General features: G+C 36.6%; 1 protein-coding gene across 3 annotated transcripts in view; it reads left to right on the forward strand.

The window, feature by feature from the left end:
- The window catches only part of sbno2b (strawberry notch homolog 2b), a 69,652-nt gene that overhangs the window by 44,135 nt on the left and 11,758 nt on the right, over positions 1–13,759 (forward strand). The window contains exons 1-5 of one of the 3 annotated variants that reach the window (XM_079807440.1): positions 2,049–2,350; positions 12,072–12,218; positions 12,465–12,548; positions 13,136–13,235; positions 13,334–13,494. In XM_079807440.1, coding sequence (XP_079663566.1) covers positions 2,273–2,350; positions 12,072–12,218; positions 12,465–12,548; positions 13,136–13,235; positions 13,334–13,494 — 570 coding nt within the window. In that variant the 5' untranslated portion in view covers positions 2,049–2,272. Of the gene's footprint in view, positions 1–2,048; positions 2,351–12,071; positions 12,219–12,464; positions 12,549–13,135; positions 13,236–13,333; positions 13,495–13,759 lie in introns of those variants that run through there. The other 2 variants (XM_079807438.1, XM_079807439.1) reach the window with 2 other exon arrangements.

The raw sequence follows: 13,759 nt of genomic DNA on the forward strand, positions 1-13,759 counted from the left end.
AACACCCAATCGCCCAGCCTTGCATTGGTGTAAAAAAAACATATGTACAGTGTGTGTGTGTATCTATGTAAATATATATATATATATATATATATATATATATATATATATATATATATATATATATAATTCGTTTTTTGTTTTTTTTGTGCGTGTGTGTGTGTGTGCGTGAACTTTAATATAATAAGTTATTATATACAGAGAAAATATATAAGATATAACTATATATAAATAATACGAAATAAAATAATTATATACAATATTTTTCTTAAAATTATGTATTTTTTACTATTTTATATATATGTATACATTTTTTTAATTAAAATTAATTTATTGATATACTTTAATATATAAATAAATATAATAGTAAAATGTTATGTATATTTCTCAAATTCTTCATATTTTTAATGTATTTTATTTGTTTTTAACCCTCTGGTGCTTAACATGTTCGGCCATTTTTGACAGAAAAACTGAAATAATTGTTTTATTTTATTTTATTTCATCGGAATGGTACGAAACTTGGTAAAGATTTTGGCAAAAAACAACAAAAACATGGACATTATTCGAAAATGTTAAATGGCCACACTTGTACTCCGTCGCGGTGAAAAATGACCCCATTGGAAATAAAAGGGACATTTATTTAATCTAAGTAGAAATATTTTGGACGCAAACTAAATCTTACCGAAAGCTAATTTTTTGAGATATCAACCTCAAATTTGGAACGCAACTTTATTTTAGGCTTTGATTTTCCCACAGTTTTGGAGTCAAATGAAAAATAAATTTTATATGAAATATAAAATAAAATAAATAGTATTTTTATGCATTTTTCATAATAAACATAAAAAGAGACTTAAAAACGTAAGCATTCAAGATTTATGACAGTTGGAAATGTAATTTTCAGGTCTATGCTCAAAAAGTGATTAACAAGTAATAAATGGATTATAACAATTCCATAAATATAATTTGAGTATGAGTACCATAAAATCCCCTAAAAAATACAAAATATTAAATAAAAAACATTATCCAACTAAAATGTATAGCATTACCACAAAAAAGTACAAACAAATGTCATTTTTGACCGCCACGTGAACAGCACCAGAGGGTTATTTTAGTTGTATTATTTAGTTTCTAAAGTTTCTAGACGTGTTTCTTGAGTTTTGTGTTCAATTTTGCTTTTGGAACACCATTCTAACTACAATGAATGTGTAGTTCATGATACCTAATGCTCCTAACATTATAATATACCACGCAAGTTCATAGTGTCAAATGGTGGCACATCTTTCTCATACCTCCCCCTCAATGGAAGGATATTAACCATCCTGGAAGTTATTAACCAATGAGTCATGTTTACTGATATCTCCGTAATACTGATTCCCAGCCCGTCCATGTCTATTCACAATAATGACACCACAGCTGGGCGCCGTTCTGTCGTCGGGCTACCAGTCACCGGCTACTTACGGCCATGATGTGCCTCCACAAGACATCGATTTCTATTACGAGCCACTGCGGGACTCCAAACTGATTAGGCCCACTCAGATGGCCTGATGGGTTTTTTTCTGTAAGAAACCCAGGCAGGTGTTTATTCCAGTCTGATGTGTTTCGGGAAAGCAGCCAATTGGATATTTTCGCATCTATGGTGCATTTAAAACCTGCACTAGACTCCTAAAAATATGAGTGTGTTAACCGGTCGGCTTTGATGTAAAACTAATCGGCTTGATTGTTTTCCATTCATAAGTGATGAACGCAAAAGGGCACAGCCTGGGCTGAAATAAATGCGCTCAGCTGGGAGCCACTAAACATAATAATCATTAAATAATGATCTGCCAGCGTTAAACAGATCCAGTGCAGCCGCCACAGCGCTCTGGAGAACCGTAGCGCTGCACTGTTTACACTACGAATGCGGTTGAGTTACACCATGTACTGTAAAGAGGGCCTGACTGCCAGTAACTCTAGTCACTTACCAACAAAAGCATCATTTCCTGAAAGCTCCTCCCCTCCCCTCCCCCTCGCTCAGCTCCCCTCCCCTCTCAACCACCTTTAGCATTGAGGAACTAAACCACAATCAATATGAGTAAACCTCCATGCACATACCTGTCACTCCTCTTTTACTAGGAAGGGCACAGGGGTCTCTCAAGAGCCTAGAAGCGTACCTGTTGTGCCGGCTGGAGAGTTGTTATTCTTTCCGCCCATCTGACTTTGGGAATGTTGCAGCTGTGAGCGTGCCGGTTGTTTCTCCGGCACATGGAAAGGATCTGTTGTTTCCAGGAGGTGAATGATAGTGACTGGACCCATGTCACTCATGCAGTTTTGGACTAAGTTTTATGCACAGCTGGGACGTCCTCCGCCCAAGGTAGAGCACGCAAATATGATCCTTGTTAGCATTTTGATCACTTTTATCAGAAATATCTGATGTCGTGTTGTCTGAGTGAAAGACGTTGGCTTCTTGGCTAGTGCTCTACTTACTTTCCTCAAATTATTTCCTTGAACAGATTAGAAAATGATTTCCTCGTCACTTTTTGTTGAACCTTCTGAAGATTTATAATCATGTATAAACTTCCATCATGTGTTTATTGCCTGCTTTTGTTTGCAGTTATCTTGTCAGTTTACTATTAGTAATCAGCATGACAAAAAAATCTAAAATTTTACGTGTTTTCCAGCCTTGCATTGGTACATTTTAAAGATATACTTTATATAATTATAAATAAATAATACAAAATAATAATGAATATGTTTAATATAGATATATGTAAAAAAAAAAATTCAATAACATGCTTTTTATTATGTACTTTTATTATATATATATAATATATATATATATATATTAAATTGTCATTTATTTGTATCACTGAATCTCTCTATATATAAAATACATAATAATAATATTACATATAAAATATATTTTAAATATCATTTTTTTTTTCTTTTTATCATTATAATGCTATGTATTTTTATATAAATTATGTATAATTTATGTTTTTTAATAATTGTACCCCCCCCCCCCCCAAAAAAAAAGAAAATGCATTTATTATTATTCATTTGTTTTAATATGTGAGACTTTCTAGATTGATCTTTTACAATCAATCTTTTACAACGATAGATGGTAACTACGATAGGCATGACAAACTGCTGGTTTCCAGTAAGAGGTGGACGCAGGTGATTCCTTGTATTATCGTGAATATTCATATATAATCTTTGCACTAGTTGTGCAATCGCATTGCTGTTAAAAGCATTAATGATTGCATCAATCTCAGGAAATGGATGAACCACAGCCAAAGATTTTGAAATTTGACATGATTTTTGCACTTTTTTGGTAGTGCACACAGATGTCTCAGTTGTCAAGTGAATCTTAGCTGAGAATGTCCTGTGTTGCATGAATTTGCACTTCCCATTATTCCAGTCATCATGAATTGTCCGTTATTAAAGGGGTATGGGGCTCTATTTTGGGCCTGTGGCAGGGCGACACTCGTGTTTTACGGGAACAGTGTGATGTAAAATGCTGTGAAGGCATATTGTGCCTTCGCTTCCCAAACCGACGACCCGAACCACATCTCCCTTTTTGTAAAGACTTCTTTCTTGCACCTTTCCTCATTTTTGTTTTTGTTTGTTTCGCTCAGTTGTTTGTCTGTTCTTTCCTTTGTCTGTTTCGTTTGACCGCTTTCTCTAGGTTTGCATGTGTTCTTTTGTTTGTTCATTGTTCTTTAGGTCATCTGTTCGTTCTTTCGTTTGTTCGCCCAATCTTTTGGGCGCTTGTCTGCTCTTTCATTTATTGGTTTGCCTTTCTTTCTTGTAGTTCATTAATTCTTTAATTTCGTCATTTTGCTTTCTGTTGAATATTTTTCTCTTTTTTTTAGGCCATTTACCCTCTTTTATTTCCATTTGCCTGCTATTTTTTACCATTTGCATTTGTCTTCTTTCTTTAATTTTCTCCTGTCCTTTGCCATTTCGTATCTATTTCCTTGATCTTTATCTCCCTCCTAACTAAATGAAATAAATAGGACATAAAACACATCAGGAAGCTTGATGTGATAGTCTGGCAGTGACGCTTCAGGCTCGTCTGCAGTTTTCCCGTCAGTGCTTGTTTGGGAAGGTTCAATAAGTGTCATGCTGTGGTGTAACCTGACACATTGTCGTAATAATGAGGCTTTATTACAGTACGGGAGTGTCAGGAGATGTTTTTGTGTATTTTCCCCCCTTGTACACACCAGCTTTACTCATCTGACACAAGAGTGCGCCACCAGCTTGTCTTGCAGGTGCATCTTTTTTCCTTATATTTCATACAGGAAACATTTGCGCAGGCTTACAGTAAATGATGCATTTCTGGTGGTCCCCACAGACGAGCGCTGCCACCTCATCTCTACCGGGTTTGTCTTTATTTCCCCCCCCTAGCAATTATTTCCAAAGCTCTTCTACTGTAAATCACCGGCTGAGAGGTTTTTTTTTTTTTTTGTCGTTTTCTTGTCATTTCCAGCTTCTGGTTGTTAAATGTTTATGCTGACAATGCATAGTGGCGCCTGTCGAATGGAAAAAAAGGCTTTAGGAAACTCTCTACCATCTTTTCCCAGCTCGCCCCAACCCAAATAGACAATTCAGCATGCTTCAAAGAAGCCTTGGTTTTACTGAGCACCGCATCCAAAAACCAAACAGAACTGAAATTGTCCGTTCACAAGGCTGGAAAGTGTCGAAGCATTGCAGGATTTATCTTGGTGACGGCAGGTTATGGAGTTCAGGTTAGCCTGCCCAGTGGACGAAGACGAATGCAAGAATTTTCCTCAGTTTAAGTGACTCCTTTGCGACCACATGTATTCCTGTAAATGCAGAAGTGAGCATGTTAAGACACTGTGGTCATGAAGTAACAGCCGAATATGACAACATTTAGTTTCAAGTAATAACTCAATTTAATGTTTAACTACAGAATACGGTTGTCAGTCCTGTGTTAATACGGTTTCGTTCACACACTTTTCGGTTATTTACAGGAGTGACACCACATTCTGTAACCGAACTCACACCTGTATATATTCGCGCTGTGTGAACGGAACCAGTCTGGACAACTAGTTACATCACACCAGTGAGAAAAAGAGCCGCTCTGCACTGCTTTGCATAATGCAAATGGTGCTTGAAGGATATAACAGTAAATGTGTTTTCCTTCATGGAAATATTTTTTCTGCATGGCATCACTGATCAAGGTTTAATGTGCAAAAACTTGAGTTAAGCATGCCGAAATTTGTCTATTCTATTAGTTGCTCAACATAAGTATAATGTAGATCAAAGAAAGCGCAGAACAGTGATGGATTTCACTGGGACAACTTTGAGGTTTGAACCGTTGCTGTTTATTTACAAGCATTTCCACCCGTGGTAATGTGAAAGGGCACGATTTAGTCTGGCAAACATACATCCTCTCGCTCGGAAACAAAAGGTGGTCTCATTCAGCTGAGGTCACTGAGTTCATGTAAGGCCACCCTGTAGTGGGCGGAATGAATGACTTTTTGTACATTTTCTGTGTGTACGTTCCTTTTTTTTTTATCAGGGAAAACTTAGCAGCACTTTAGTTTAGGGTCTAATTCTGGCTATTAACTAGTTGCATATTAGCATGCATATTCATTTCATTTTATTTGTATTTGATAGGGACAATGCTCATTGATCAACAACAGGTTACTTGCTGTAAACAAGCCAGAGTTAGCTACAAGTGCTAGTTTCCATCTGTTGTCCCTAGCCAGGTCTTAACAGGCACCCTAAAATACAAAAGTCAAAAATGCATATGAAAGTTAATAAATACAGTAGAAATGTAATAAATACAGCAGGAATTTTAAAACAATATGAGGAGACCCTCAAAAAGACAATATGTTGCTCACCTCACCCTCAACTGAATTACAGTATTAAGTAAATACAATACAATAAAAATAGAAGAAATAATAATAATAATATTAATAATAATAAGCAAAGTGTATTTATGGACTTAAGTATTTGGTGTATGGTTACAATTGTAATTATTCCTAATCCAAGATTTAAGATGTTTAATAAAAGAGGATAGGCTATATTACTAGGATATTGGCTGTTTATTAGTACTTATAAAGCACATATTAATGCCTTATTCTGCATGACCATATTCTACATCCCTTAATCCTACCCAATATCTAAACAACTACATTACTAAAAATGAATAAGCAATTAGGAGTTTATTGAGGTAAAAGTTGGAAGTTAATAGTGAGAAGTGGACCTAAACTCTCTCTGTTATTGTTGATCAGTTTAAAAATTTCTCGTTTGTGACCCTGGACCACAAAACCAGTCATAAATCAGACGGGGAAATTTGTGGCAATAGCCAATAATACACTTTATGGGTCAAAATTATCGATTAATTTTTCTTTTATGCCAAAAATCATTAGGATATTAAGTAAAGATCATGTTCCATGAAAATATTTTGTACATTTCCTACCGTAAATATATCAAAAATGTATTATTAGTAGTAATATGCATTGCTAAGGACTTAATTTGGACAACTTTAAAGGCGATTTTCTCAATATTTCGATTTTTTTTTTCAGATTTTCAAATAGTTGTAACAAACCATACATCATTGGAAAGCTTATTTATCAGCTTTCAGATTATGTATGAATCTCAATGTCAAAAAATTGACCCTGATGACTGATTTTGTGGGCCATTTATCGGTGTACTTCTCATTTATTCGTTTCAGCATTTAAGTTTTGCTGTTCGACTTAAGCAAAAACATTTCAGGAGAATTGAATTATTAACAGCGTTCATCAGTCCAATGCCACTCCGTCATCCTGAAGCGGGGGAATCCCTGTTTGCTGGCTCAGCAGTGGAGAAAAGGAGTGGAGAGAGAGAGAGGAGGTGGCCTGGCCTTCCAGGAAGTCTCGCCTTGTTCCTTGTGGTTGCCCGAGAATGTACAAAGGCAAATGCTGTTGCCAGTTGCTAAACAATATCCAAAGTCTTAGAGCAGAACAGTTTTTTTTTGTCGTTCTTTTTGTTCTCTCATTCAGGGAACTTCTGGGATTTCTTTGTTCCGTTTGGCAATGCTCTGCAAACGTGTCCTCAAAAGATCAAAGCAAGCATAAAATACGTTACAACATGATTCTTATAGCAAATGGCGACCACAGCCGTTTGATCAGAGTAAATGGGCAGGTTGTGACCTCAGGTTTCAGAATCCCCCACTGATGTTTCTGGCAGCACTTTCTGAAGTGCCGTCACTACTGAATTGAGTATTTCCTGGGTTTTCAGTGGAAGTAGAGCGGAGATGCTCATATCAGGCCCCAAGTGGAATGTTGCCATTCTAAATATGGGCATAAATGTGTTTTTGTCCGTTGTCAAGTCATTCTGTCGTCCACAAGCACTTTATCCTTCCCAGCACAATGAAATCAATGAGCAACATCATCTGAATGCGGAAAGACGACTTAACCACTGCCTGGAGACTGGAACAGGCTGTTGCTTAAACAGTCAGCTTATTATGTGAATTAGACCTACACTTTTACTACACGTACTGTTACGGTAAATGTCAAAATTTGATATTTAAAAAAAAGTGATATGATCAGAGATAACAATCGAAACGATGCATGATGGTCGAGTTTTCCACTCTCAGTTTCATGTCTTTTAATCTTTCCTTATCATCTCCATAATCAAGTATAGCGGAAGTACATTGACTTTGAATTCGTCCGTTCTGACAGCACTTGCATGCATTTGTTTTTTTATGCCTTTTTTCATTATGAAAGAGCATGCAATCGAGCTCAGATGTTCTCACGATACGGCTGTAACCCCACTAACATCACAAACAGCATACGCACCTTCCATATTGCAGCAAAGTCATGTTTCCCAGCATCTCTGAAACGCACTCAATGCACTAAGTATACAAGTATCTAAACAGGGTTTCTGCGGCTCTTAAAAAAGTCTTAATTTGACCTTCCACAATTTAAAGCCTTAAAAATCTCTTAAATTGGATCAGAAAGTCTTAAATTCATTATCAGGGCCATATGATTTCTGTCGTGCAGAAATGTGGATGGATTTACAGAATCCGTTCATAAAAATGGAATTTACTGTATAATGCATAATGTCTCGGAATTTATCACATTTTGGATGAATAAATCAAAAGTAGGTCAGTACACTTAAAGGGTTAGTTCACCAATTTTTTTTAATTGTCATCATTTACTCACCCTAATGTCGTTCCAAACCCATAAGACTTTCGTTCATCATGTAAAAGGATCGAGTCTCTTCAGAAAATCTGCTTGATTCGTATAGATTAGTTTTAAGATCTCTTTATTAACTTTTGAGCGTCAAAGTGGGAAGACTGTCAATGTAGGGACAGAAATCTTTCCCATTCCATTAAAAATATCTTCACTTGTGTTCCCTTTAAGCAGAGTCCACAAAAATTAAAACAGAATAAACAATAAAACTACAAAATAAAACATTACGTTCTTCCTCAGGATTTTTATTTTCCAGTACAAATTCAAAACATCCTTCGATCAAGATACATTTAATGACATGCAAAATGAAGAAATTAAGCCTTGTTTTCTAATAAATGTAACACAATTAAGTGAGTTTGTGCTTAAAGGAACACTCCACTATTTTTGAAAATAGGCTAATTTTCCAACTCCCCTAGAGTTAAACAGTTGAGTTTTACCGTTTTCGAATCCATTCAGCCGATCTCCGGGTCTGGCGGTAGCACTTTTAGCATAGCTTAGCATAGATCATTGAATCTGATTAGACCGTTAGCATCTCGCTCAAAAAATGACCGAAGAGTTTAGTTATTTTTCCTATTTAAATCTTGACTCTTCTGTAGTTACATTGTGTACTAAGATATGGCTAGGAACTATACTCTCATTCCTTAATATTATTATCAAAAAAAGTGGTGTTCCTTTAAACAAGAACAAATATCTGTCATTGGGTATGAAAATTATTTGGCAGAAATTTGTTCTTGTTTTAATCATAAAATCACTTTCACTAGATTTCCCAAGATTTATTTCAAACTTTAAGCTGTTTTTTGTTAAATAAAATAAAAATAATAATAATAATTAAAAAGTAATGGAGATCTGTTGGAAATGTTGGAAAATATACATTTAGAGAACATTGACGTGTTATGTTCCCTTCAATTTATTCCTTAAAAAGGTCTTAAATTTACCTTCATAAAACCTGCAGAAACCCTGATAAAGTATGAATACAATAATGTGAAGAAAAAGCATTGTGATATACTGTAAGACTGCATCAGCACAACCCTGAATTTGAACGTATTTTAGATTGTAAACAGCTTGTTTTGGTTCAGTCTAACTCGCTTTTCTTCCTAACATTGAGAAACTGTTCCCATTAATGAAACGGATGGAATACCACGGCCCCTGGCCACCCTCCAGTTCCTAGTTATTTACCATTCGCAGGTTTTCCTCGAACAATGAAGAGTTCTTGGAACGTCTTGGCTGAACGGAGAGCGTCTCAGGCCCCTTCAGATCCCTCACACATTCCACTAGCGTGCAACCATGATTTTTCTACAAAAGCCTCTGATTAGCTGAGTGCATTGTCCTTTAAAACCATATCCAGATCATAATGCTGTAGTGTTGCCTGCGACATATTACCTCTGCACTTCATCTGATTTATACACTTTGTGTTAATTAGATTGCGGGTTCATTAGTTTAAAGTATATTATTGACTGTGCATATATTTCTCAGCCATCTTTAACCCTGATCTGAAGCATATGGTTATGGCGAAACCGGGTAAATTATGCATTTTAAGGCCCTGAAATACTCACGGCAAAGTTCTTTTTTGTTCTTCGTTTAGAGGTAAAACAAAGTTCGAAATAGGAGAGCAGTGATATACTGTTAGCGAACATCCCAAACTGCTGAGAGCGACGATTAGATGAATGTGTCCTCTCAATAACAAAATAAACACACAGCAAAATTGAGAAAACAACAAGCATTTTTTTAATATGTTTGCACTCTAGTCACGGCAGGTTTCTTTATATACTGTAGCACTTTATACAATGGATAGCTTAAAATCAAGCAGCTTTACCGTATGAAATATGAAAAACACGATTAGTGTCTCGTTTCATCAGAAGTGCAACCTCATTTTCTACTATAAAAAGCAGCTCTCCAGTGTGTTCATGTTTTCACTTGCGGACGTCTAACCTGGATCAGGAGAAATGAACTAAAAAAGATTTCCACATGAAAGAAGGCCGAGCCTCAGAGTAATCGTAATTGCCGCGGATCAGTGGTACACTCTAAAAAAATGGTGCTATATGGCACTAAAAGTGGTTCTTTGGCTCGTAATCATAGTGGAACAACTTTAAGTGCTGTATAGCACCAAATCTTGGTGCTTCAGTAGTTCTTCAGCGGTTCTACACCGGTTCTTTAAATGACTGAGGTGCTATATAGCACCACTACCATTATACAGAACCTGTTAAGATATGGTGCTATATAGCAGGGGTTTTCAAACTTTATGATGCCAAGGACCCCCAAATATGATGAACCTTAATGAGGGACCCCCTTCCTGAAATCCATCTATATGGATTTGTATGTATGAAAAAAAAAACATTAAAACTGTTAGATAAACAGTAAGTGTTAGACATTATAAACACAACATATTGTTTCCAAACTTACACTGGCTATACTTAATGTTGGATGTATAAACCTGAAGAAGAACATGTTCAATTAAAAATTATTTGTATGAGCAACTTTCACAATAAATGTATGTAAGCAGCTTACGTAATGCATTAAGAACACTGCCTTACAACCCCAGTGAGCAAGATAAATGGGACTATAGTGAGAAAAACTCACTATAAATATACAAAACAAACATATACAATTCTGGAAAGTATGTATACGGCAAGAAAGGAAAACATTTAGAAATGAAACAGTTAGAATGTTCGGTAGACTTAATCCGTTTTTTGCTTTGTCTTTTTACACTCTGAAATTTTCTGGGGACCCCTTAGAACCTTCTGGAGGACCCCTGGGGGTCCCCGGACCCCGGTTTGAAAACCCCTGCTATATAGCAACAAAAGTTGTTCCCCTATGATTACGGGCCAAAGAACCATTTTTAGTGCCATATAGCACCATTTTTTTGTTTTAGAGTGAAAGGTGTTTACCAGTCGAAGCAAACTTTTCCGGTAAAGAACTCCAAACGTAGTTTGTTTCGGCCTGATTTTGTTCGAAATGACGTCACATCAGTTCGTTCTTCAATTTCGCTTGAAGTATATCGGGGGCTTTTAAACTGCATAATTTGTTTTGAATGTCCCGCAGTGTCCACCACATTCATACCTAGTATTAATGTGTTTCAAAGACAGATATTTTAATAGTCATTCTTAAGGTGTGTTCACGTTTACCGTTAGCCTGACAAGCCAGACCCACATCAAGATGTTGGGTCTGGGAACACATTGGCAGGGCTCAATCCGAGGGGCGAGATAAACGGTTTTCTTTCAAATTCCCTCTGCACGCAATAGGATAGCGCTACAACCAACCAGAGCAAAGAAGAAGGTGAAGCGGAGCTAGTTGATAGATTAAACTTTCGCCGTATCCGGTCGGCAAAACTCCGAACACACAAATCTTCCTTTCCTAAGAATGACTTCAGTGCCGTTCTTTGTTAGCAGGGAAGTAACAGGGAATTCGCGCGGAACCGTCGCAACTCTGCTGTCATTATGTTAAGCCCGCCCACCGACTCTATACACGATGTGATTGGCCTGACTAAAGTTTGGTTTTTCATGCTTGCAAGCCAACGGAGAGTTGCTAGACGCCCTGACTGCAAATTACATTTGCTGCCGCTAGGGTGCGTCTAGATTTCTAGGCTAGTTTACCGTGGCTCTGCGAAGTTTTGTAGGCGAAATCCAGTCCATGTGATTGGGACAAAAGCAATTTACCACAGATTGCGCTCATGTTCCAGTTGGTCATGCAAATTCGCTGCACTGAGCAACAGAAAGCTGCTTGGTTTGAAAATGACTTCTGTGCGACTGGTGCTTCATACATCGCTATGCATTTTTGACAATGGAAATTACGGCACCTTTAGTTTCCATGAAATCTTTTGCGTTACTTTGGACCAGGTGGGCAATTAAACAGTGATTGGTAAATTGTTCTTGTTTTCTTCTCTCTCAGGACCTCCCTTGTCTAGATGATCTGCCAATCTTCTCCCCTACGACCGACTCCTTATCCGGATACACCATTAATAACATCATCAATACTGACATGACACCCAATGTACCCACAATATGGGACATCAAAACACCAGCATCAGTTCAAGAGGTAAGACTATTTCCTGACCGCAAATACATACGCAAATGCTGACTTTAAATTTAACTGATGGTTTATCAGTGTTTTTTTTTTAATTTGTGTTGATTTAATTATTGGCATAGTACCGGAAACCACACCTGTGAGCGACACACCCACAAACTGAACCTTTGTTCCCACTCTGATAGTAAATCATGTGATCTTTCTGTTGGCTTTAACTTTTTTCCTTTCTAACTTTTTGTTTCTCTTGTTCCTCATCAGGGGAATTCTAACAGGTTTCATGGTTTAAACTCTTTGGATGATATCACTGCTATCATTAATACACCGCCCATAGTAGGTTTTCAGGTAATTCTCAATTCATTGCTCTTAAAGGGATAGTTCACCCAAAAAATTTAAATGCTGTCATCATTTACTCACCCTCAAGTTGTTCCAAACCTGTATTTCTTTGTTCTGTTGAACACAAAAGATATTTTGAAGAATGTCGGTAACCAAACAGTCCCTACTTTTTCCCTACTATGGAAGTCCATCAACTGTCTAGTTCCCATATTCTTCAAAATATCTTCCTTTGTGTTGAACAGGATAAAGAAATTCAGGTTTGGAACAGATTGATGACAGATTTAATTTCTTTTGGGTGAACTATCCCTTTAAATAAAAAATTGTAGAATTGTAATTAAATGATAAAAAAGAAAATATATTGTTAATATATATTGTTGTTATTAGTAATGTTTAATGATAATTAAATACATTTAAATTATACTTTTAAATATTTAAAAACAAATAAAATGTAATTCAATAATACAAATAAAGATGAGATGAAAGATGAATAAACATGAAAGTGAGATTTTACCTCTGTAAGTTAAGTCAGTCAAACACTGAATAATGTTTCTCTTTCTGTTTTTCCTTCTCTATTTCAATCTTACGTGTTTACACAGAGACCCCGAACACAGCCAGAAGAGGAAGAGGAAGTCGAGGTGGAGGAGGCCGAAGAGCTGGGTCATGTTGACACCTATGCAGACTACAAGCCCTCTAAATGTGAGCGTTGGCTTTTTTTTTGTTTGCACACTTTTTTTGGCTATTAATGTCATACTGGAAGATTCATAATGGTTTTGCTCTCTGTTTCGCTGCCTCAGCCACGATAGGAATATCCCACCCAGACCGAGTGGTCGAAACCAACACTTTATCTAGCGTACCTCCTCCAGATATCACCTACACCCTGTCCATCCCAGAGACCACAGTAAATGGCGGCCTGCTCTCTGCTTTGCAGCTGGAGGCCATTATCTATGCCTGCCAGGTACACCCAAACAAACAAACCTTGCCTTTCTTTTCCCACGACATGCACAACATTGCCTCTTTTAAACAACATATTAAAAGGAAATAACGGACTGAACTCTTCCCATATAAACTCTCAAATAGAGTCCAAATATCTAAAATCCAATTTCATTTATTGTTTTTTTTTGTTTTTTTTAAGGCTATTTGCAAACTATTTTAAATAGTTCAGGTTCTATTTGTTTGTTTGTTTTGTCTCATGTAATTTCATTTGTTTTATTTTGAGGCTA

This window comes from Gobio gobio, assembly GCF_949357685.1.
Source record: "Gobio gobio genome assembly, chromosome: 24".
Taxonomy (NCBI): Eukaryota; Metazoa; Chordata; class Actinopteri; order Cypriniformes; family Gobionidae; genus Gobio; species Gobio gobio.